The following is a 25953-nucleotide window of genomic DNA, read 5'->3' as shown; positions in this document are numbered from 1 at the left end:
TAATGAATGCATGTAGCACCCGTAGCGCGGGAGAACAAAAAAGACAACGGCTCGCGTTCGGGAGCCGACTCCCATCATTCACTTAAAAGAGCCGGCTCTTTGAGCCAACTCGTTCGCGAACGACCCATCACTAGTATACAGGGGTTATTATAGCAAGTTTTAAGACACTGAGGAAAGTGCTCTCATCTATACACTTCTTTATTAATTGAGTTAAAGGGTAAGTGATTATTTCTTTATATTTTTTTTATTAGTGCTGTGTCAAGTCCATATATGTCCTTAGCTTTACTGTTCGAGGGGTTGTGATACATTCATCAACCTTTGTCTCATTTGTCTGTGTAAACTTCACAATTATCTGTCTGAAAGCTGACATTAGATCATCACAAGCCTGTTCACAGGATTTATCTGCAACAGTGTTCCAATTAGTTTGCTTTATTTCGTTTTCAATTATCACAGGTTGTGTCTCCTTTTCCAAGATGGAGCTCATGTTGTGGTGATCCACAATGGGCTCAAGGCAACAGCGGTTGGGGTGGACCACACTAGTCTCAGGGCAGCAGCTGTTTTTGTGGTCCACACTGGTCTCTGGCCAGCAGCTGCTGTAGGGCTAGTCCATGTATGAACCTCTTTACTCTGCCCTGTGTCTTCTTCTTTGGGGTGACATCTGAAAATGACACCAAAAGAGGAAAAAAAAAAAATGTTTTAGTTTAAAATACAAGCATGGGTAGACTAAGGCTTTAGACTTCTGACAAACCTAGTGGGATGTCTGCTACAGCTGGCTTGACCTCCACAGTCTCCGTGGCAACCCCATAGGAAGCGGTAGGTATGGATGCAGTGCTGGAAAATCAAAAATCAAGAGAAAAGATTTTTAATATATTGTAATTCCATCAACAAATCCTGATAAAAAAGACAATTACGCAGTGCATGAGTCTAGAATCAAATGAATGTTGAAAGCATAATATTAGGAAGCAACTCATTAGCAGATCTAGGAAGCATCGGAGAGTGAATGGCACACCTACCCTTTACCACTGTCTTTGTTCTCTTTGGCCTTCTTCTCTTCCTCTGACACAGAAGGTGTGTGGCTCACAGGTAGACTGCAACCCAGGGACCACATATCAACCATGCCTGAATATGGGAGACCCAGCATGATCTCTGGGGATCTGAAAAGAAAGAAAGATAGGAAATTGGAGAAACCATTGTAATCGGCAACCAATAGGAACCAACCAGGTCAGGATGGCTGTCAATTAGCACAGGTTGTGTCTCCTTTTCCAAGATGGAGCTCATGTTGTGGTGGTCCACAATGGGCTCAAGGCAACAGCGGTTGGGGTGGACCACACTAGTCTCAGGGCAGCAGCTGACTTTGCGGTGGTCAACACTAGTCTCAATGCAGCAGCCTTTGCGGTGGTCCAGGCTGCGTATAGGGCAGCATCTATTGTGGTGGTCCACACTGGGCTCAGGTCAGCAGCTGTTTTTGTGGTCCACACTGGTCTCTGGCCAGCAGCTGCTGTAGGGCTAGTCCATGTATGAACCAGTTAGTCCAGGTCCCCATGGGCAAAGCAGCAACAGCAGCAGAGGGACTTCAACACCGTCTTAAAGAACCTCTTTACTCTGCCCCGTGTCTTCGTCTTCTTTGGGGTGACATCTGAAAATGACACCAAAACAGGAAAAAAAATGTTTTAGTTTAAAATACAAGCATGATTTATGATTTATGATTTATTAGGATCCCCATTAGCAGCACACCGAAATGAGAGCTAGTCTTCCTGGGGTCCGAAACATAAAATATAGACAACAGACAATAACTTTGACATTATGTCAAACAAAAAGTAAAAATAGCCAAATAATAAACAGCAGTGATTAAGAAACATCAGAATTATAAATAAAACAAAAGTAAAAAAGATGCAAGCATGAGTAGACTAAGGCTTTAGACTTCTGACAAACCTAGTGGGATGTCTGCTACGGCTGGCTTGACCTCCACAGTCTCCGTGGCAACCCCATAGGAAGCGGTAGGTATGGATGCAGTGCTGGAAAATCAAAAATCAAGAGAAAAGATTTTTAATATATCGTAATTCCATCAACAAATCCAGATAAAAAAAGACAATTAAGCAGTGCATGAGCCTAGAATCAAATGAATGTTGAAAGCATAATATTAGGAAGCAACTCATTAGCAGATCTAGGAAGCATGAATGGCAGAGTGAATGGCACACCTACCCTTTGCCACTGTCTTTGTTCTCTTTGGCCTTCTTCTCTTCCTCTGACACAGAAGGTGTGTGGCTCACAGGTAGACTGCAGGGCTGGACCACAATGGACTCAGGGAAGCTGCTGTAGGGCTGGACCATAGTGGGCTCAGGGCTGCTGCTGTAGGGCTGGTCCACACTGGGATCAGGGAAGCTGCTGCCATTGTGGTGGTCCACACTAGTGGACCAGGGACCAGGGAAGCTGCTGTAGGGCTGGACCATAGTGGGCTCAGGGCTGCTGCTGTAGGTCTGGACCATAGTGGGCTCAGGGCTGCTGCTGTAGGGCTGGACCATAGTGGGCTCAGGGCTGCTGCTGTAGGGCTGAACCACAGTGGGCTCAGGGAAGCTGCTGTGGGGCTGGTCCACAGTGGGCTCAGGGAAGCTGCTGTCGGTATGGATCTCTCTCCCCAGGCTGATGAAGGGATGCTCCAGCAGTGCGTGTGGTGTGATGCGCTGGTCGCAATCCAGATGGAGCATCCTCTTCAACAGGTCCGTGAAGCTGGGCGGGATAGGTTGGCCTGGCTGATATCCTACCTTCAGGTTTAAAGTGAAATGATTTAGAAGATGGGACACAACATGGCCACTGCATTAAAGTATACAACGTTACTGGATCAACACCTACCTCCACAACCTCCTCCAGGGAGGTGAAAGGAGGAAACAATCTGGGCCACCTGAGCCATGTGCTCCTCATGCTCTTGTTATACTCCTGTTCTGTCTGGAAAATTGCATCTGTTTTGGTTAAGTTCTATTGACCCGTAGAGAGTGTAAGACAGGTGGACAGACACGTATAGTGATACCTTGAGTCTCCAGACTGATCCTTTGGTGAAACACAAATGGCTTTTGATGCCTTGGTCCAGCATAGCATCAGGAAGCTCACCATGGGTATGTATGATGTATTCCCACTGAAACACAACACAACACATCCTTACTGTTAGCCACCAGCCACTGGATTATGTGGGAGAATATTATTATTGTTCAGGGATTCAAAAATATTTCCAATGATCCCCACAGACTCAGACTTGTAATTTGAACATTGTCTTAGTGTAAAAGGTTTTTGGTATATTGAAATACACGGTTAGACTTACCATATCATACTCTGTGTCGCCGGGATAAAGGGGGTTGCCAATTAACAATTCAGCTGTCATGCAACCCAGGGACCACATATCAACCATGCCTGAATATGGGAGACCCAGCATGATCTCTGGGGATCTGAAAAGAAAGAAAGATAGGAAATTGGAGAAACCATTGTAATCAGCAACCAATAGGAACCAACCAGGTCAGGATGGCTGTCAGTTACGTTACCTGTACCAGAGGGCCCCGAAATTGTAGCCAATTATTGCCTGGGACAAATGGAGGGAACAGCCGAAGTCAATGATTTTGACTTGAGTGTCCTGTCCTGTCATCATGACGTTGTCAAGCTTCAGGTCGCCATGAATGATCCCAAGGTTGCCAAGGTGCTCAAGGGCTGAGGCCAGCTGAAAATCAATATTTGATGACAGTTACCACTCTCCCCCAGTACAGCTGTGGTATGCTACCATCATGGCTGCACCGAGGTCGGCGAGTGCGGTTGGCCTCTGGAGCCACTCCAAGCTTCACATGTTTAATGTTTGTGTTGCTAGCATGTTCCTTATATGGTGAGACACAGGCTGTGAGCCGAGAGGAGAACTAGAGAGAACTGGTTAGGAGTGTAAGAGCGTACTGTAAGTATAGTCGATTTTCACATAAGAGAAGAATGCATGGGATGAGGTGAAGACGTATGGATGATGTATGGACAGAATGGAGCATAGGCAGAGGTCTGGAGAGTGGTTCTTTGGTTATTTTGCAAACTAGCTCAGGCTTTGCTTTTTTACGTGTTCCCGAGTGATAATAAAGTCTTCATCTTTCATACTTCAGACTCCTCAAACTCTCTTATTTTGTTCAAGTGTTAAATGAGGTTTACAGGGGTGCAAACTGGTGATGACCCAAAAAGGTGACATTTTGTCCAGAAAATAAAGAAAACAAACTTCTTCTAAACAAACTCTGTTTAAGTGACACATAAAAGCCTGTCAGTGATATTCAGACCTACTATATGAAGCAGTGCTAACAATAAGAAAACCTTGTATAAACATCTATTCAAATTTTCTATGTGAAATGATAAATAAATAAACTCAAATCAAATCATCAGAAATACCTCTTGGGTACTGTGTTTGTTTTGATCACCCTGTCGCACGGAAGTGACGATTCTTTCCACCAATCAACAGATGGCGTGTGTAGCGCCACCATTTTCGGACCCTGCCTCGCTTTTGGCAGTGGAAACGCCAATATAAGAGGACTGAGCCGCACCGAACCGAGATAAGGCATTATATTGCCGTTGTTTATGTGGGTCTTAACCATGAGGATAACACAAATAATATCTATTTTTATATGTATATATTTTTGCATATCTACGCAATTCACGAGGATGCACTAATTGAGTTAAAAAACAGAATTTGCCGAAAGGTGACACATTTGCACCCTTATCCACCACAGTACCTAAGAGCAAAGTGTGATGATTAAATCCAAAGTCTTAAACGCAATCAGACTGTGGAAATGAACCTCTCGGCTCACTCCACTTCAGGATGTGGTGAACTGGATTGGAGAGTGAGACGAGGCCAATTCCAAAAAGAGAAGTTTTATTCACTTCCCAAAAACAAACCAAACAATGAATAAACATAAAATAAATCAATGGTTCCAAAAAGACAAATTAACATTTACAAAGAATAAAACAAAATATGTTAGCAATTTTCTAGCTGAAATACAGCATAATTTAGCCTAACAGAAGGGTGCAAGTAGTGGCCTCACCTCTTCCATTCCCTCCCAAACAAACAATGCGACACCCTTTAAATAGGCCACCTAATTAGTCACAGGTGGACCAATCAAGGCCCATTAGGCCATACCACGTGTCAGGGGGGACCAAACATAGCAATCGAACTGTCCTGTCGCTGGAAGTGAGAAAGGTTTCACTTTCTCACACAGACACACTCAAGAAACACAAAATACAACAATGTATTTTGTTTCGAGCAACGATAGTACAATTGTGTTGAGGTTGAGGTCCAACCTTACCTGTTGCACTATATTTTTGATCTGCATCAGAGGCAGAATGTCACGGTTTTCTGTCTGCTTGGCAAAGTCTTGGAGAGACTGGTCCAGGAGCTCAAACACCAGACAGAAGTGGGGACCGTGGTTGAAGTGCCCCATCCATCTCACAATCCCACACCTTTCCGGGTCCAGAGCTCGGAGGCGCTTTAAGATGTGAATCTGAGAATAAAGAGCAGGTTAAAGAGATATTTTACAATGCAAAATCACATGAAAAACTAGTACCAAAAATAAACACACAATTAGAAAATGGGCATATTATATTTAGCAATATATATTTAAATAACATTATTTGTTAACTTATGAATGTGTTTTGTTTTACCTCTTGCTTAGCCGACGCTACCAGTGACGGGCGATTCTTGATGATTTTAACAGCTACCTTTACATTGGTAGCTGTTTCAACACATCTGGCCACCTTCCCAAAGGATCCTTCACCCAAGAAGTCTTCCACCAGGTAGGAGGAAGACTTTGAGGTTAACAGGTCTCCTTTGGACACTGAGGATGAGGATATATTGACATGAAATCGACATCCAAAGATTGATTGGTTTGTAATTGTTGTAATCAAATTGTATTAGTGTTTCCCTCCCGTTTTAAAATGTCCGGCATTTGTAAGCATTCCGTTTAACGTTACGGTTTAAGCGCCAATTGATCACACCGGGATAACACCAAGGGAACCTACATTTCGCCGATTTATGTCTGCGCCACCATCAGGTGAGAAAAAGACACGCATGTTCAATGTGGAGACGAGCTTCCTACTGTGAGGGGACATCCTCGTCATCCAGCAAGGATGCCACGTTTTGAAACACAAACAATTTTCTTTCGATCCATCTACCTACGACTGCAACTCGTATCGAACGTGCTGCGTCTTTCTCTGAACTGAAGGTGGCGATGTTGAGCCGAAGAGCTCTCTCGGAAGACCCGAAGCATTCACAGCGGTCCACCAAAAATGTACAGTTCTGCACAGAGCTGGGAACTCACCGTCCATGTTCTCACTACAGCAAAGTGGAAAAGTTGATTTGCAAATATCTCTCCTTTTCAACAAAGCTGCTCTCTCTTTCTCTCTACTACACGCAATGTTGAGTGACAAACATAAGATATTGCTTAGGAACAAATTGTGACGTCATAATTGGAAATGCATCATCATTCTAAATGCATGTTAGTTGGTTGCTATGTGTGTAATTAGGAACGTTAAAGTCACATGACAAGAAAAATACCAGCTATAGAAAAAACTCCCAACTGATGAACAGACAGACCCAAGGCCATCATTCTCCCACTGGGTTCTACACCAGTTCAAAGCGAATAACAATACAAACAAAGAAAACACATTAAAATATGTTTAAAAACATCAACAAAAATGTTTGTCATCACGAATATCATCAGGGAATGAGAATGCCCCCAACAGTCTCTGGAGTTCATTTTTTTTTGTTATATAATTTGGTATATATCTCACAGTCTTGGAGACATGGAGAAGTTTGTAATAACATGCTGTAACGGGAATGCACTTGTAGTCATCTTATAGCTACATATTCTTACATTACTGCAGTCTGGTACCATCTATGACTACTACATGGCTATATACGTATATATAGTGACTAGGACACTTTAGTCAATAAGATATTGTTATAGATATATGGTATAGAAATGGTAGAGAAATAAGTCAAGACAGTTCTCATTCACAATATATTTTATATTGTTAGAACATGCATTTCCCTACAAAGAGTTGAGCACTAAAGATGCTATAAAAGCAGTTCATGGCACATGATTTCTCTGTCTCTCTCACACACACAAAATTCCACGATGGCGATCACATTACAAACTTCAGACATCCTCTCAGTAAAAGTCATTAAAAGAGTACATTTTAATGGCAGTTAGGGGGCAAGATGTACAGCTTTCTGCCCTTTGCGAATACTAGTTAGTGAAGGGTTTGTATTTAAGGTTTAGCCTACTAATGATTTGAACCAAAGAAAACATACCATAAAAGGCCTATATAGTATTCTTCACTACAGGGGTTTCTTTCCCATTGTCTGAGAGTTCGATTCCCGACTGTGTTGGCTTAATTATTACTTCAGGGACTAAAACGTAAATGTAACATTGGTGAAAGTATTCGGTTAGAATCCAAGACGGCATGTTTCTCAAATAGCATTGTTTTCTCTTGGTGCCAACTTGATATTGGTTAGCTTCAACATTAAAATAGGCAGTCGTTAAGACTCGTTATCAAACATGTCTTTGTGGTGAAAGGAGGGTCTTCTCCAACAACAATTTAGGGATAAGTCTATGTCACCTTACTGTCAGGGATTTACACTTAATTCAGATTTGAAATACATGAATATACATATAGTATAGAATTATGTCTACGGTTGTCCATGGACCTTATTCACCTCTTGGTTACATCTTGGATGTAAACTTCCCCATTGGGATTCCCCACCTAGCTAGTGTTTAGATCTAAGATGGATGCTAGGGGAATAAGGTACATTTCTGGAGTTGGATAGTCCCTTAAAAAGTTTGGCATACATAACTTAAACAGGCTAATTTCATACATTCACCCACATATTTAAACATTGAAAGATTAACATTGGCACAAGAAAAAAACATTGTATATTACATATTTATAGTGTGTGTGTGTGTGTGTGTGTGTGTGTGTGTGTGTGTGTGTGTGTGGGGTTATATTTCTATAGATTTCTATATCGGGGAGGGAGGGGGGACTTTGCCATCAACGATCAAATTGCATGCAACTGTTTCAGTGCAACCTAAAAATTAATAGAAATGCAAATAATATAAAAAACACATTTGAACACAAATATACAATATTCTGGGTTTTTTTCTCGTTGCTTGTTTCACGTGAGAGTTTGAAATCCCACGGAATCCAAAAATATATAAGGGTGCTGTTTTTAAAACAGGTCCTTGTTCTTCTTTAGGTTCCTCTGCTTCCAGCTGGGTAAGGCGTTGAACTCCACTCGACTCATCTCTAGAAGCACCTGCAAAACATTCCCAAGAGGACCTTTAGTTGGAAAGCACATCTGTGATTGAAAGACAAGATGGAATGGTCTTGATCATTTAAATCACAACATTCAAATCTCAATACAATTAAGCAATAGATCACGACAGGCTGTGGTATGTTCTCATTATACCACAGTTAAGGGGCGTTGTCTGTCCCTCCTGGCTGCCGCCAAAATGCGCGGCGGTTGCTATGCAACACACTGTAGCGTCCTTCAGAGAGAAGGCTAGAGACGGTAGCTCGGTTCGCCGGCAATTTAGCCTACTATCGAGCAGTTCACTCACCGTGTGCCTATTGCTTTACAACATTTCCACCCTCTCCATCAATCAACATATTTTTTAGGCTTCAGTGAACTATGCTATTGCTATTATATATAAATAAACAACAGTTCAAGTTAGGCGCGGAGTGATACGGAACTCCGTAAACTGAATGGCCGTCTTAAGGCTGCCCCACAATACACAATTTTTTTAATCTTATGAGATTTTTGAGTCGGAGTACACCGCACACATAAAGAGAATCTCAGCCGATTTGTTGCTCTCCGATCGTAAATACAAATACATACGATTCGAACACAAGACGGAACACTACACACTACAGGATCATCTTATCCGATAATTGCCCGCTGCAGGGCCGTGGAGGTAGAACTAGAGCAAGATCGCGTCAACAGTGAAAATGGATCAGTGTCTTTTGACAGCAGTTGTTTCCGCGGTGCTTATGCTTACATAATATCAGAGAATATCAGCGTCATTTCGGCCACGGCGCAATTAATGAATAAAGATCATAAACACGTCGGAAGAAAAAAAACATTTATTTTGACAGATGTGCCCGAAGTTACTACTTTACAACCTCGTTGATGACCAACATTTAGAAAAACATGTATAGGCCTACTTTTAATTCAGCCTTGGGTGAATTCGAAGCGTAGTGTGTTGGACTGTTTTCAAAACGGGCTTTTAGATTCAAATAAGTAATGCTGTGAGTCTGTAGCAAATCCTACATCGTTATTGTTGTAGTATTCAACCATTAGCAAGGTGACACTGATTTGCAAATACCATAGATAGACTGTATAATATTACCGTTAGTGAATTGCATAGGGGTCGATGTGAGCTCATGAATATTCATGAGCAAATGCAAACTGAATGGCTGTAAGTGTTCTGAGACATGGCTGCGAACCGGCAACTTTCAAAAAAAGTAGTGCCGGTTTGGTGACGGTTCCGTGCCGTGCCGCTGCCGTATCCAGTGGAATGGCCTACATTGACTATAATGGTTTCTAATGTCTTCGGCGAACGTTTTTATTGCCGTGCCGCTTCCGTGACGGTTCTGGTGGAAATTGCCCTTCACTCAACATTCCGAAAATATCTATCATGTTGGATAACCCCGATTTTGTGATCGGGTGCTCTTAGAGTTGATGAGATTCTATCTTTTTCGTCCCGATTCGGCTGCCATGGGAACGCCACCCCGATTCTCGTAAGGGGCAAATCGGGCACGATATCGGGACATTTATCTTGTAGTGTGGGGTGAGCTATAGCTGTGTGTATACGCTCATTATACAACAGTTGGGAACCAATCAGATCGCTTGATTTAAGCCACCCGTTTCATAAACACACATGAACACCTTAGAACATGTCTTCTTGTGCATATTGTGTCTATCATTTAATGGCCTCTTGTGTATTTGACGAGGGCGTGGCTAAGATGCTCTTACTTTGAAGTCCTGGTCGCCGAGGTAGTCCTCCAGGCGGAGGGGGTCCACGCCCTCGGGGAGGGGCTTCCTGGTCAGCTCCTCGATGGAGTACTGCTCCTTGCTCAGCTTGGACAGCACCTCCTTCACCAGCACCACCTTACTCCTAGACCCCTCCCCCTGCACACACGCACACACACACACACACACACACACACACACACACACACACACACGTCAGCATAGGTCTAGACCCCGTCTCCCACTGGGAGGATATTGTCCATAATCCTGCTGAATGAATTCAATATGAACACAATATGAATATAACCCACCTGTGGAGCGATAGAGGGGTCTTTCTCCCAGTAAGGGAATATATTGGTGAAGGTAAGGGGTTCACAGCCTGCCATGACCAGGTAGGCCAGCGGGGGGCGCCTTGGGTTCTTCTCTGTGAACACACAGAATGATAGAGACAGGTGAGCAGTATTAACAGTCAATGATATTCATCAGGGAAGATAAAGGCCAATCCAAGATTCAACACCAAGCCAGCATCTGAATCATTTGTTTTCTCAGATCCTCATTCGATTTCAATTCAATTACATTTTATTTGTATAGCCCTTAAGCACAGGTTCAATCTCAAAGGGCTTAATATGCTATATATTTATGACCCCCCCCTGAATTAGCAAGGAAGGAAATGGGCCCTTCCTTCCCAGGTGGTGGTGGGTGATGGCCCTCTCACCTTTGCAGTACTGCAGCACAGTTTCCATGGCGCACTTCCTCTGGCTGTTCCAGCGCATCTTGGCGGAGCCAGCCAGCGCGGTGTCATCCGGCTTCCTGCCCTGCCACAGGTACACCTCCATGCGGTTGTCCAGAAGGAAGAGGGCTGCGGGCGGGGCAGGGGGAGGGCCGTCAACTCACCAATACATCTATCTCTACATGTATTAGTGCCACCATCGATACGTCCATACATTCCTTCCTATTGGAATCTCTCTATCCATCTACATGCATTACTGTGGCAATCTAAAGTTTGAGACGTGCATGACCATGACCACCAACATTCATTACCACTATTATCAACCATAACTATTAATCCATCAATCATATTTCCCACATTACTCTTATAATCTAAAAAAGTATGCATTAATTACTGCCACAATCTGTATATATCTACACATTGTTAACCCCATTATCTACAAATCTATACATTTATTAATCAAGTAATCAATAAATAGAAACATACATTACTTCTATAAACTATAATTCTATACATTCATTACGCCCATCATCTATAAATCTTCAAAGGCATGAAATCGAAAAACAAAGGTAAAAAAAAAACAGTTTCTACATAGGCCTCTAGCTCTGTGTTTTCCTGTGCATGACGTCACTACTTCTGACGTCATGACTCTACGCAAGCCTTATGGGTCCATGCTAATATGCAATCTTAATAATAATAATCATGCGCAATACAAAACAATAACGCAAACTAGACATTAAGTAAATGTGGCTCTTCCTCTAGCCCATATACCCCGACCACCCTGGCCGCCGTACCTGGTTGCTGGGCGGAGTAGAGGTTCTCCTGGAGGAAGGGCATGGCCATGACACCCTCGGGGACGCGGGTGGGGCTGAGCTGCTCCTCCCCCCGGAACAGGCCCGAGCTGGCGTCCAGCCAGAAGAGGCGGGGCGTGTAGTTGTACTTCCCGGGGTCTACCAACCAAATCACACAAAGAGATATTATTCACGTGTCACTTGGGAAGTCGTAATGACCACAAACAGCTCTGACACTCTGTTTCAGGTATCAGTGTTGCATCGAGTCTACAGTCTGGCTGTAGGCATCTTAAGAGTATCCACGGTAACCCTAGCCGCTAACCCTAGCTCAGGGGAGTGGGTTGGCTGGTAACCGGAAAGTTGCTCCTTTGAGCCCAGTCTCCTCCTAGCTGAGTGTCGAGGTGTCCCTGAGCAAGACGCCTCACCCTGCTCTGCCCTGCTCCCGACAAGCTGGCTGTCGCCTTGCATGCTTGGCACCGCCGTCAGTGTGTGTGTGTGTGTGTGTGTGTGTGTGTGTGCGTGCGTGCGTGTGTGTGTGTGCACACGTGCGTGTGTGTGCGTGCGTGTGCATGAATGGGTGAATGTTAGGCAATATTGTATAAGTGCTTTGAGTGGCCACTGGCTAGAAAACCGCTGTATAAATGCAGTCCGTTAACCATTTACCATTTCAGCAACAGGCCTGGCCTGAACCCAACCTGCTGTTGAATGATTTCTATCTCAGTTCCCGCTCGGTCGCTTTGGATACAAGCTGCTGCTTAAGGCTACAGTTAAATGTATACAGTTGAGAGCTGAAGGTTATCAGATACGTTAGAGATAGATAAAGGTCTAGTCCTACAGACTATTGTGTGAGTGAGTGACTTACTGACTGACTGACTGAGTGTGTGTGTGAGTGTGTGAGTACCCTGGAGCATGCAGTCGTAGGCTTTCTTGTCCTGCTGTCCCAGGGCCTTCCAGAACTCTGCTGGCTCCGCCCCTTCCTCCACCTCCTCCACTTTCACCTTTCTTCCACTGGTCAGACCCAGCTCTTTGGCACAGCTGCCCCCCCCCCCCCCACACACACACACACACACACACACACACACACACACACACACACACAGAATCATAAATGAATAAACACTTTATTTCAAAGTGAATACATGAGAACACATTCTCTATTCCAACAACCAACCAGCCAACCTTAAGCTCTTAACCTAACCACACATCCAGTCATCCATCCATTCAACCAGCGATTCATCCATCCACCGATCCAATCACTCAACTACCCTTCTAACCACAATCCAGTCATTGATTATCCACCTTTCACCTTTACATCCATCCAACCACCCATCTGAAATCCATCCCTCCCTCCCTCCCTCCCTCCCTCCCTCCCTCCATCCCTCCCTCCCTCCCTCCCTCCCTCCATCCCTCCCTCCCTCCATCCCTCCCTCCCTCCATCCCTCCCTCCCTCCATCCCTCCCTCCCTCGAGTGACTCCTCCTCACCGCTGGTTCAGCTCCTCCACGGCCCTGGTGGCCACCTGTCGGGCCCCCGGCTGGGCCTTGCAGCCGTGCCACAGGTACAGCCGGCCCCTGGGGGCCCCCAGGAGCACCAGGCTGGCCCTGGAGCGCAGGCTGGCGCAGCGGCAGTCCACCTCCACCAGGGACGCCTCCACCTCCGCCTCGCCCCGAACACAGAACAGACGCCAAGCACCTGGGGGGGGGGGGGGGGGGGGGGGGGGGGGGGGAGTATAGGAGAGGGGAGAAGAGAGGAGAGGAAAGAGGACAGGAGAGTGGGGAGAGGAGAGAGGAGAGGAGGGGGGGGGGGGGAGAGTATAGGAGAGGGGAGAAGAGAGGAGAGGAAAGAGGACAGGAGAGTGGGGAGAGGAGAGAGGAGAGGAGAGAGGAGAGGAGGGGGGGGGGGGGGGGGGGGAGAGTATAGGAGAGGGGAGAAGAGAGGAGAGGAAAGAGGACAGGAGAGTGGGGAGAGGAGAGAGGAGAGGAGAGAGGAGAGGAGGGGGGGGGGGGGCGATCAATTGAGATCAAGTGAAAAGGTGTTAGTATAAAATAGATTTAAAAAATATAATAATAGTTTCCCTTTCTCTATCCAATTTAAAAAGGTGCCAAGCTTGGTCATTTCTAGGTTAAAGTGTACCGTTATTAACCGTAGTTCCACAATCTACATCCAGAGTCAATAATGAATCGCCACAAAGGGGAAGCTGACAACGTATTGTTCTTTTCATTTACATTTAGGTGATTTTGCTGACACTTATCCAAAATGACTTACAACCATTCATTCACACATTCACATACGCCATTCGTCAGGAGCAGTTGAGGGTGAGGCATTTTACTCAGGGACACCTCGACACTCAGCTAGGAGGAGCCAGGGATCGTACCAGCAACCTTCTGGTTATCAGTCAACCCTCTATCTTATCGCTCTACCTCGTGAGCCTCTGCCTCCCCTAGCCTTTCAGCCTAAATAGGCTCAAAGGCCTAAATCACGCGTCGTTTGCCATGAATGAAAACGGGGTGTTGGGTGCTAACCTGTGTGGCCGGCGGCCTCCTCTCTGGAGCCCCTGTGGATGACCAGGCCCCCCTGGAACAGCTGCAGAAAACAGGGGGGCTCTTTTCCCTGGCTCACCAACACCTGGGGAGCAACCAGTCACATTTAAGGCCCAAACAACAAACAGGACAAACCTAGTTCATAGTAGCTGCTTTCAGAGAGATTGGGGCAATCCACACAGACAGCCACGAGCAGTGACACATTACTACAGACTAATATCAATTATAAGGACTCTAATTGATATTGTAATAATTTGTGTGAAATCAAAATCAAATGTGTGTGAAATCAACGTGTGATCAAATCTAAATGAAGAGCATATGTATAGAATACAGCAAATCAAGGTATTTTATATTGTGGTGATATGATGAATATGATGTCAACCGTTCACGATACAATTTAAAAGCCAAACACTGAGTGACTATTAAAAGGTAACCAGGACCAGAATAATAAAAGGATTTACCTGCGCCCCCCGGTGGCTGCCTAGCTCCACCGTCATTAGCGCAGAGGTCCCCTTCTCGCTGACGCTCGACTGCCGGCCCTGCCAGAAGAAACACGCCGAGCGCTCTCGGCCCGCCGCCCCGGAGCTCAGCTCTCCGGGCTTCTGCCGTTTCCCCACTGTGGATGGAAAGATAGAAAGAAGAAAACGCAACAACAACAGCGTTATGTGTTGTATGTAACGCTGTATGTGTCCAAATCACATACGAAATGCATTTAAATACAACGGTTTGTACATCTTTAAATCAGTTGTTTTTTTATCTGCCTTTTTGTCTGCCTGTGCTCCTCTAGATCAGCCTGTCTCTCAGTGGACATGTCTGTGGAGCTGACATAAAGAGTGAAAGTGTTGCCTTCCTATTTCTCGCCTTAAAAAGTCTTCAGAATAATCGGACGGCAGCGTTACGTGGACGTAAAGCTGGAGCATTTGGAGTAGCAACCGTCATGGCGCAGTAGGTCAGGGGAGGAGTGTCGAGGTGTCCCGAGCAAGACACCTCACCTCGCCCAACCTAACGGCTCCCGACGAGCTGGCTGTCGCCCTGCGTGGTCGACTCCGCCGTCGGTGTGAGAACGTATGAATGAATGGTTGTAAGTCGCTTTGGATAAAAGCGTCAGCAGAATCCCCTGAATGTAAACGGCGCTCTCATTTCACTCTACACCGTCTGCACTCCCATCGCACTCTGTTGCCGTTTGCTTCACACATTCTCCTAAGAACCACTTAACCACCCCCTCGCGCCCATTGCGATCTCTGGACGCTGGCCTGCTGACAATTCCCAGGGTAAAAACAAAATGTGCAGGCCAGCGCTCCTTTGCTTTCAGAGCTCCATATCTGTGGAATAGTCTTCCGTCGCATGTTAGGGGAGCCAGTTCCACAAATATTTTTAAAAGCAAACTAAAAACCTTCCTCTTCTCAAAACATTATGGCCTACCCTATAACCCATGAATTTGTTATTTTATAATGGTTTTCATTTGTTTTACATCTGTTTTACATCTGTTTTATATTTGTTTTATTGAAATCATTTCTTCATTTTAATGTATTACTCTTATTTCTATGTACGGTGTTTTGAGACCATGCTTATGGTGACACTGCACTTTAAATATCAATAAACTTAAACTTAAACTTAGTCGTCCGTCCCTCCCCCCCCGACCTACCGACAGTGGTGACCGAGTAGCTCCAGCGGATCACGTAGGCGTCGCCCTCGTGCAGCTGGCCCGGCGCCTGCCCCTCCCCTCCCAGCGCCTCCTCGCCGTGCTCGCGGATGTGCCAGGCGTCCACGCCCACCGTGGCCAGCGCCGCCTGCCGGCCGTCCTCCGTGCGCACCGCCCCGCGGCCCCGGCCCACGTCGACGCCCTCCAGCAGGCAGCGCAGCGGCTCCGCCTCCCCGGCCAGCAGGGCGCCCGCGTCCAGCGGCTGCAGCTCCAGCAGCTCCAGGGGCGAGCGGGGCCCGCCGCCGGCCACCGGGCTCTGGAGGGGGAGGGGGGAGGGGGGAGGGAGGCCGTGCGATATGAGTGAGTGAGTGAGTGAGTGACTGAGTGAGTGAGAGAGAGAGAGAGCGAGCGAGACCCAGAGAACGAGAAAACGAGAAAGAGATAGAGAAGGCAAGGCAAGGCACTTTATTTATAACGCACTTTTCATACACAAGGCAGACTCAAAGTGCTTCACATATAAACATTGTCATACAATAAAATAAAACAATAGATAAGTAAAAAGTAAAATAGATAGAAAATAAAGGCAAAGTTTAAAAAAAACATTTTAGAAAGGCAGAGTTAATAAAAATGCATTTTAGAAAGTGAGAAAATAAAGGCAAAGTTACTAATAAAATAAAAAATAGAAGCATTGTAGATTTAAGATTTAGCAGAAAGCTAAAGCAAACATAAAAGTGAACACAGAGTTGGGGAGGTGAGTTTAGGATAGAGAAGACATGTTGCCAGACGCTCCCCTCACCTTGACCTCCTCCGCAGCGGCTGACTCCTCCTTCTTCCGCTCGGCCCAATCCAGGAACTTCTCCCTGAACAGTGCCGTCTCGTTGTGCTCCGACAGCCTGCCGAACAAAGACCAGCTGGGACGGCCCTTACCCTGCCTGTGCAACACACACACACACACACACCCATCATTTCCTAGGCACTTTAAAACCTATTAAAACCCTGTCTTAGTGTAGCAATAGATGCACAGTCACTGTATTTATCATCCAACACCTGGCCATGTTCCCAGACATATTCCTCGTTCATCTGATAAATGTGGGGGCTCGCTTACGTTTACATTTAGGAGATTGTGCTTTTATCCAAAGCGACTCACAACCAACCATTCATTCACACACCGACGGCGGAGTCAACCACACAGGGCGACAGCCAGCATCGTCAGGAGCAGTCAGGGTGAGGGCGTCTTGCTCAGGGACACCTCGACACTCAGCTAGGAGGAGCCGTGGGATCAAACAAGCAACCTTCCGGTTACCAGCCAACCCGCTTACCTCCTGAGCTACTGTTGACCCACTTGATCCGGATGTTACACAACCACACCATATCATCCATCCATCCATCCATCCATCTAGCCCTCCCATCGTCCCACTCCACACCCCCATCCCCGGACTCACAGGGCCACTTCGGTATTGATGGAGCAGGAGTCCAGCGGGTTGACCCTGCAGGTGGTGTAGTCGTAGGCCCCGGCGTGCAGCTGCTTGCCCAGCTTCACCGCCACCTTGCGCTCGCTCAGCGGCACGTCTTTGCCGGTCCACACGTACACCTCGCTGCCGAAGTCAAACACCAGCACCTGGGGGGAGGGGGGGAGGAACAATGACTGTCCTGTCCCCTCTGTCATAACGTCTGTCTGCACCTCTGTAGTAGTATCTAGCATTATGTAGTAGTACTTTGTGTAGTATGTAGTAGCATAAGGTAGCAGTACTTTGTGTAGTATCCAGCATTATCTAGTAGTACTATGTGTTGTATGCAGTACAGTATTTGAAGTACCTCTTTGGAGTCCAGCAGGGTGACACTAGGGATGGAGGCCCAAGCATCTTGGTCGGGTACCAGCTTGTCGCCGTGGAGACGGTAGACCCCGTTAGCATCCAGGACCCCGCTCTCATACTCCTCATCTTCCTCTGGCTCCCCTGCACCTACACACACACACACACACGCACACGCACACGCACACACACGCACACGCACACGCACACGCACGCGCACACACACACGCATGTTAGTTTTATTTGAGAGTGTAAACATGAATATTAAAAGGGTGCAAAAACTCACAATTTAGTGCGAAACATTGGCCTGTGCTTCATGCAATGCCAGGGGAGCATGTAGAGGTGAATCCCATTCAAATATATACCTACTCCTGAAACTGACAACATTTTGGCGTTTCTGGATGTGCCTTTTCACGGATTCTCCTTTCTCCTTGTTGTCAGATTTACGTTTCAACCATTTTCTCGATTTTCTTTTGTCTAGCTTTATCAGAATCTAATTTAATTGATTTATTTTTTCTTTGGAGTACTCCAAAGTACCCCTAAGGGCATGAGTACCCCCATTTGAGGATCACTGCTCTTGCATATTGCACCTCAGTACTGGCTCTAGTGTACTTTACCTCAGTACTGGGTCTAGTGTACTTTACCTCAGTACTGGGTCTATTGTACTGTACCTCTGTACTGGGTCTATTGTACTGTACCTCTGTACTGGCTATAGTGTACTTTACTAGTACTGGGTCTAGTGTACAGTACCTCTGTACTGGGTCTATTGTACTGTACCTCAGTACTGGGTCTAATGTACTGTACCTCAGTACTGGGTCTAATGTACTGTACCTCAGTACTGGGTCTATTGTACTGTACCTCTGTACTGGCTATAGTGTACTTTACTAGTACTGGGTCTATTGTACTGTACCTCTGTACCGGCTCGAATGTACAGTACCTCTGTACCAGCTCTAGTGTACAGTACCTCAGTACTGGGTCTATTGTACTGTACCTCTGTACCGGCTCTAGTGTACAGTACCTCTGTACTGGGTCTATTGTACAGTACCTCTGTACTGGGTCTATTGTACTGTACCTCTGTACCAGCTCTAGTGTACAGTACCTCTGTACTGGGTCTATTGTACTGTACCTCTGTACCGGCTCTAGTGTACAGTACCTCTGTACTGGGTCTATTGTACTGTACCTCAGTACTGGGTCTATTGTACTGTACCTCTGTACTGGGTCTATTGTACTGTACCTCTGTACTGGGTCTATTGTACTGTACCTCTGTACTGGGTCTATTGTACTGTACCTCTGTACTGGGTCTATTGTACTGTACCTCTGTACTGGGTCTATTGTACTGTACCTCTGTACTGGGTCTATTGTACTGTACCTCTGTACTGGGTCTATTGTACTGTACCTCTGTACTTGGTCTTGCCCCCGAGCAGGCTCCAGAACTCCTTGGCCGTGCGGCTGTCCGTGTTGACCCCCTCCTCCAGCGTGATCACCTGGGGGGCCTTACAGCCCAGGTCCCGCTTGGCCTGGACGAAGGAGGCCATCTCGGACGTCTGACAACAACAGGTGAGAGAAGAAACAAAATCACACCGTTTGATCGACGATGGAAGCATGTGGATCCTTGCTGTGAACTTGACTTTACAGCATTGATGTCATCCATGTTTGATGACCCTATCTCTAACCCTGGTTCCACTTCTATTTTGTCTCGCAGAGCATTGGTCACAAATTGTTTCTCAGGATTGCCCCGTAGAATGGTACAATTGTAACTACAACGTCAATTATCCTCCTCAAAGTCACTGCGAGTCGATCACGTGTGCGATATTACCAAAAGATAGCATAATATCATAGAACAAATCAGAAAAACCTGTGCTGTTTATGGATTTCATCGAAGAAGTCTGCATCATTGGAAGGGATGTAATTGAAAGAAGCAGAAAGATGCGATGTTGAATTCCTTCTTGGCCACAACGGGGGCCGGTCTCAGTGCGTGTGTGACGGACGTGTTCAGGGGGTGTGAGGAGGGCCTTACCTTGGCCTTCTCGATGACATTGGCGAACTCCCCGCTCCACATGAAGCAGTGTTTGGGCGTGAGGAGGAGGAAGCAGTCCCCACTGTTCAGGGAGCTGGCCACGGGCTCCACCAGACGCACCTGCACGTGTCTCCTGCCTGCGCACGCACGCACGCACGCACGCACGCACGCACATGCACGCACGCACACAAACTTCGTTAGACTGGGTTTTCTATGGACGTTTTTTATTTGGGTTGCTTTATTATGCGCAACCCACAGAAGACTATTCGCAAATCGTGTTCCGCGATCCACAAATATTTGGTAGTTCTAGCTCGTAAATTATATCCATACGGAAAATAGCGATCCACAAATACATAATGTCCACCTGTGTCTTGTCAAATTAAATCCACACTCACTTACATAATTTTGCGAGGCACAACTACCAAATATTTGTGGATGGCAGTGCACAAAACGCAAATCGTCTTCTGTGGGTTGTGCATAATAAAGTCCAATAAAAACCTCCATAGTTTTGATTCTTCATTCAGTTCTTCATTCAGTGCCAAAAACAGTCGGCAGCAGCTTTGGAGGCATTCACACACAAAAACAATCAAATCACTTCAATCTCAACTGATTGATCAAACTAACTTATTAATCACTCACGCATGCTAAACAGACACACACACACACACAACAAATAGCTGTTTTTCAAATAGCTTTTGAGTAGCTTAGCTCTTTCATTGACCAAGTAATGCGGTTGCGCCCACACAAGCTACATTTTCTCAAGCATTCTGAAGTTCCAGCGCAGCTGAGCTTTTTGACGTGACGCCTCAGCCAGTGTTGCCAGATTGGGCCAGATTTCTCGCCTAATCTGGCAACACTGGCTACCCCCATGATGGTGACATCACGTACACAATCCTTGGGCTGAGGCCTGCGACGTCTCTCAGCTAGCGGAGAGAGGGTTATTGTTATTTTTAAATAATCGTAATTTATAATGTGTAATTAAAAAAGATATATTACTTATGGCAAATTCTAATCTTATAGACACTAATACAAATTAATTCACTAAACATTTTTTCCCTTGTGGAGAATTAGGGGCTCTGCAAGATGCAGATAAAAACTGCAAAACAATGAACAATTTCTCTAGAAGTGTTACACTGTTTATTAAAAAAGCATTAATGCTTTTAGAAATGGATTTGTCTATTTAAGTGAAATCAGAATCATGTTTTTTAACTTATGGCCTTGATGCCCTGGCATGTGGCCTTTGTGCCCTCAAACACACACACACACACACACACACACACACACACACACACACACACACACACACACACACACACACACACACACACACACACACACACACACACACACTAGAGCAGTATGTCACCCAGGTCTCACACAATAGAGCAGTGTCTCACCCTTGATGCGGATCAGCATGAGCTTGTGGAAGGGCAGGGTGCTGTTGTTGGTGACCACCTCAGTGGACTTGACACTGCGCAGGCTGACCTTGCGGAAGTTCTCCTTGCTGGCCAGGCCGGCCAGTGCCGCGTCGGCCAGGTTGGAGTGCTTGGACACTAGGAGAGACGGACAACAGCAGGGGGAGGGGGGTTAAGATTGATATAAAGATATGCTACTTTATGGATGCTTTATATAGGCGTTAGTGGGCCCCTAATACAGTATTGGAAGACGTTCAAGAAATTCAGCCTTGGTGCAGAATTACAGCCACTGCGAGCCAGTCCCACAATGAGCTTTCCACAAACTTGCCTACCATGCGCTAGTGTTTACAGTGGATGTATTTCAATGGCGAGGCGCACACAGCTTTTGGCCGTGTTCTGTGACTATTCTAGAACACTCCGGGTGCTCCAGCAGGAGTCCTGGAGCTCTATATCTAAATAGTATCATATTATATGAGATATCTATATAATATCATATATATTATCACGGCCAAAAGCTGTGTGCGCCTCCGGATGATATTATGAATCTCAAACAACTGCATCGGGTTCTCCGACGTCTCTAGTTCTTCCACTTCCACATCAATGTGAAGTACAGACTGAACCGCGACATGGAAGATAAAGGGATTGTTGCCCGCGATTGTTGCCTGTCTCCCAGCTGAGCCCCGCGGCAATGTGGTGTTTTTTTGTTTTTGAATGCATTGTATTAAATCACATCCCTTACTAGATACTTTTCTTAATATATATCCAAGAGACTGGATAGTTTTGTGCTTAGGATGTTGGACTCAAGTTAAAAGATCCTGGGTACCATGTTTGCGATCTACCTGTAGGCAGCCTTGGGCAAGAAGCTGGCCAGGTCTTAAATTAAATTTTTCAAAATGGGGGGGGAGCTCCACATAGGGGGTATTTTTTTAAGTTTGTGGGGGATACTTGCAAGCTTAATTACATTTGGCCCCCAACACTAATCTAAGGGATTCTCTTCATTAAATTCCTTATACAAATGTCCTCATGCGCTATTATTTTAACGGTCGTGTACTGCACTCTGTCTTCTGCTTCATCTTAGCTCAGTTGAAAAATGAAGAAAAGAAGAAATCAAACACTTTGTGTTCGATGAATTCATTAACTTTTAATTATTTTACGTGTACTATGGAAACAGTATTTGCCGACTTATTTTCTTAACTATATACAGTCCTATTAGTTTCTCCCTCTCCTCTCTTAGTCACATCTTCATGGTACATCAGTATCCTGACCGATTGTACAATACCCGCAATCCCACGCTGAAATTGGGTAGGCCTACTTTTAAGCTAGTGGTCCATTTTTGCATTAGCCTACTGAAAGCTCAATAGCGATGTAAATAATTGCGAAGAACAGCACATGGGTAGTGTACAACTTTTCAAAGATTCAAAGATTGTACAAAGGACATGCACCACCGAAATCGGAAGATGGTTCGTCAAGTGAAGTCAATACTAGACCCGAATTCACATCGTCGCGTTCTTATAAATTTATCAGACAACAAAGTGAAATTTGTGCGGGATTTGAAAAAAATATGCGCAATACTCGCAATCCCGCGCTGAAATTTAAGCCCCGAGCCCTAATTCCTACCAGTGGTCATTAATAACATCTAACTATTATTAAAAGAGTCTCGCTCTTTTTTCCTAGACGACCATCCATCTGAACAACGTCACCCTTAACGGGTGTGTTGTGAGGACCCAAAGAAGTGCGATGCCTGATGTTAAATTGTTTGGATGAGCGGTTCTCCAGATCAATACCACGGCCCGTTCCAAACAGGCACATTTTTTAGGTATTAAAAAGGGAACTGCACTAGTGTATCTCAATTTGATGTAAATTGTTTGCATTTTGCAGATGTTTTCATCCAAAGCAGAGGTGTTTGCTGCTTTTCCTTGTGATTTATAGATGGCGTTACCAATAATGCGATATTGTTCTGTATGAAAAAAATAGTGCTCTGTGCGCTTCCTATAAAATCAAATCAGACTAACCGCAGTTAATATGAATATCTCAGAAGTCATTTACATCGGCAGAAGTCATTGGTTGGCTTCAATCTGAGACAAACATCCAAAAAAGATGCAGCATTGCAATGACCCATGGTGTACTCTAGATGGTGCCGTCGCTGCATCTTCTGCTGCTGATGGGCTAAAGAGGGATAATACTTCTGCTGCATTTATGGTTCTGCATCTCTGATAATGAGCATTGTCAAATAAAATCATCAAACTCATTGACATCTGGTGATCTACACATGAAGACGACATGTGTCATAGAAATCAGAATGGATTTGAATCTTGAGCAACTTCCTATTTCAGATACTTTTTGAATCAGCTTTAAAGGGGTGATATTATCCTTTTTTGACTTTTCCCTTTGCTTTAGACTGTTACATTACGTATGTATACATGATTTACGTCTGCTAAGCTAGAAAAATCTTAGTCCGAGCCAGGGGGAGTATTGGCGCCCACTGAGAACGCCCACTCGGGCCCCTCCCGAGCGGCCCCTGGCCTTTGAAGTAACTTGACACAAATCAGTTTTTGAAAGATGATGAAATTGGTTTTGCAGAAATTAACAGTGTGAGAACAATAAGGGGTATTAATTAAACATACATGCATGTAACCCTATTCTAGTAGTACCCCCCAAATGCAATTATTAACCCTAAAAAAAAAAAGCATGAAATGGGATCTTTAAGCTTGGCTTGGTGTGCAGACGTACTTCTCTCCACCTGGATCCTCCGGGTCTCCACCGAGGCCACGTTGAGCCTCTGCTCCGTGTAGCCCTGCCTCAGGTCACCGCGGGCCGCCAGGGCCCTCAGGGGGTTCCGGGAGCCCTTGGTCCGCCTCGCCGGACGCATCGCCCGTCGGTGCTCCGCGGTGGCAGAGGTCAGTCTGGACGGAGACGCAGACGCAGACACAGACACAGACACAGACACACACACACACACACACACACACACACACACACACACTTACTTTAGGGAAGGAAACACCAGCTGACCAATTCATTGACAACATATACATCCACAGGTTTCGACGCGGCCACATTAACACACAACTATGACTTAAACCGGAGCATTGCGTCGTTTTAAAAAGGCGGCCAAATTATGAAAACAACACTTTCCTTTCCTGGGATTTGGGGTGTTGTCTGGCTCTCTGGTGCTGCCACACGCATACAAACTTTGAAATAAGTCTGTACATGCTTTTTGGAGTGAGATATGCATCTCTGAAAGTACCCCATCTACAGTTAGCAAACGAGCGAGTCAGTTTCGGCGCATTTCAATATGACCACCCACTTCCCCATCCCCTTCCAATCAGAGCATCTAACCCTTTTGTGGACCAGCAGACGAGCGCTGGGCGGAGATGTCGCGCTTTTCAGAAGCAGGGAGATTCCATACAAAAATAGATGTCTAATTTGTCAGTTTGCCATTCGACCGCCTGGCAGGGCGTCTGGCGGAGCTGCCGGACTGCCGCCGAGCTCCCCCCTGCCGCCAGAGCTTCGGCGGCAGTCCAGCAGCTCAGCTCCGGGAGTACAATCCCCTTCTCCTCCATGTCGCGGTTCAATCTGGACTTCAGGGAGTCAAAGCCCAAGTTCCTTTCCCCCCAATTCTTCTCCACCATGGCTGAGATAACACCCACTATGAGTCTTTACTTGTTGTGGAAGTATCGTCAGACGCAGTCTTTATGATTCATAATATCACCAGAAACAGCATATTCTGAAGGGACTGAAACAGAGGGGAATAGTGGATTTTTTTTCCTAAAAGCTATTTCCACCAAACAGCTTCATGTTTTCTGGAACTCATTTGTATGTTTACTTGTTGGGAAAACACTATAATATGTCTCCTTTAACTCATGCTCGTGTTAATGTGATTGCAACATGCACATTATTTCCTGTGAAATTTAGTTTCTCACACACACACACACACACACACACACACACACACACACACACACACACACACACACACACACACACACACACACACACACACACACACACACACACACACACACACACACACCAATCAATATGACTTCCACATTTGTTGTGAACACAAGTATCAACTATTCAATATCTGGCCACTATATGCAGGTCCCACTCAACACTGAATGAATACATTCTAGAGTTGGTATCTACCAAGAATAAAAAATTGCATAGTTCTTGCAACAATGGAAACATGCGACAACACCCGCTAAAATCTAGTCGACTTACTGATTACATTTATGCAACTTTATGAATATAACAAGGACATTTAAAAACGTAACGGCGACCACATCCAACAACAACATCATCATCATCATCATCATCAGTGACTGGCCTGCGTTAGTGGTTAGGATGTTTGTCTCCAAGATGAAAAGTACTGTGTTCACGCCTCAATGTCCACAGCCTCCCTGTCAGCCTCTTGGAGCCAGATGCCTTTGACCTTTACCTGCTTCCTTAATGACAAGTATCCGTTCTCACTTTGGACCAAATCACCTGCTAATGACTCCACAGTTCAAAGTACCAACTATGTGTTCGTTCCAGCCCACACGGACCACAAACGCACTAACGTACATGGGTGTGTCACTCTGGATGAGGCTGAGGTCGATGTCGGCCACGACCACGCTGGAGTCCAGCGGGGATGCATGCCGTCTTGTAGAAACGGCCGAAAGTCTCGTCGTCGTCCAGGGTCATGACCTCCTTCTCCGTCTCCGCCGTCACCTCGATGGTGGACGCCTTGCCGTGACCACCGCCTAAACCCGCCGCAGACAACAGGAAGTGTGAAATGGGGAAATGACGATGAAAGTCAAAGCCCCGCTTTGAAGTTGTTGTGTTTTTAGCTGAGTCAGCATGGTGGGAATGTGTGGGTGGGTTGGGCAAGTATGTAAACACTCCCCACTGCCTTGGAAGGCTATTGCACTTGCACGCTATAACAGTGCCTGGTTGTTTCTGCACATTTTACTGCACTAGAACCGCACCTGAA

The 25953-nt window shown here is 45.7% G+C and overlaps 2 protein-coding genes across 2 annotated transcripts; both read right to left on the bottom strand.

The window, feature by feature from the left end:
- Window positions 1-1013: 1013 nt before the first annotated feature.
- LOC311366841 (homeodomain-interacting protein kinase 3-like) lies at window positions 1014-6327 on the bottom strand (the record flags this gene model as incomplete). Its single annotated transcript, XM_084485608.1, has 10 exons — window positions 1014-1636; window positions 1933-2015; window positions 2203-2762; window positions 2851-2943; window positions 3026-3130; window positions 3314-3437; window positions 3531-3703; window positions 5310-5504; window positions 5665-5837; window positions 6321-6327. 10 exons carry the CDS (start codon window positions 6325-6327, stop codon window positions 1527-1529), a joined length of 1623 nt encoding a protein of 540 aa, XP_084341734.1. The 3' UTR covers window positions 1014-1526.
- A 681-nt stretch (window positions 6328-7008) lies between these two features.
- Window positions 7009-25689, bottom strand: LOC311366872 (supervillin-like). Its single transcript, XM_084485644.1, has 18 exons — window positions 25545-25689; window positions 23709-23881; window positions 20961-21116; window positions 19564-19700; window positions 18943-19090; window positions 17551-17696; window positions 17178-17353; window positions 16532-16667; window positions 15739-16051; window positions 14555-14709; window positions 14076-14178; window positions 13038-13245; window positions 12456-12589; window positions 11558-11713; window positions 10749-10892; window positions 10345-10457; window positions 10037-10192; window positions 7009-8317 (listed from the first exon to the last, which is right to left on the bottom strand). Exons 2-18 carry the CDS (start codon window positions 23845-23847, stop codon window positions 8231-8233), a joined length of 2607 nt encoding a protein of 868 aa, XP_084341770.1. The 5' UTR covers window positions 23848-23881; window positions 25545-25689; the 3' UTR covers window positions 7009-8230.
- Window positions 25690-25953: the final 264 nt, after the last annotated feature.

This window comes from Micromesistius poutassou, assembly GCF_964030765.1.
Source record: "Micromesistius poutassou genome assembly, chromosome: 21".
Classification (NCBI taxonomy): Eukaryota; Metazoa; Chordata; class Actinopteri; order Gadiformes; family Gadidae; genus Micromesistius; species Micromesistius poutassou.
The sequence above is the reverse complement of the archived record's forward strand: the minus strand, read 5'-3'. Positions and strand labels throughout refer to the sequence as shown.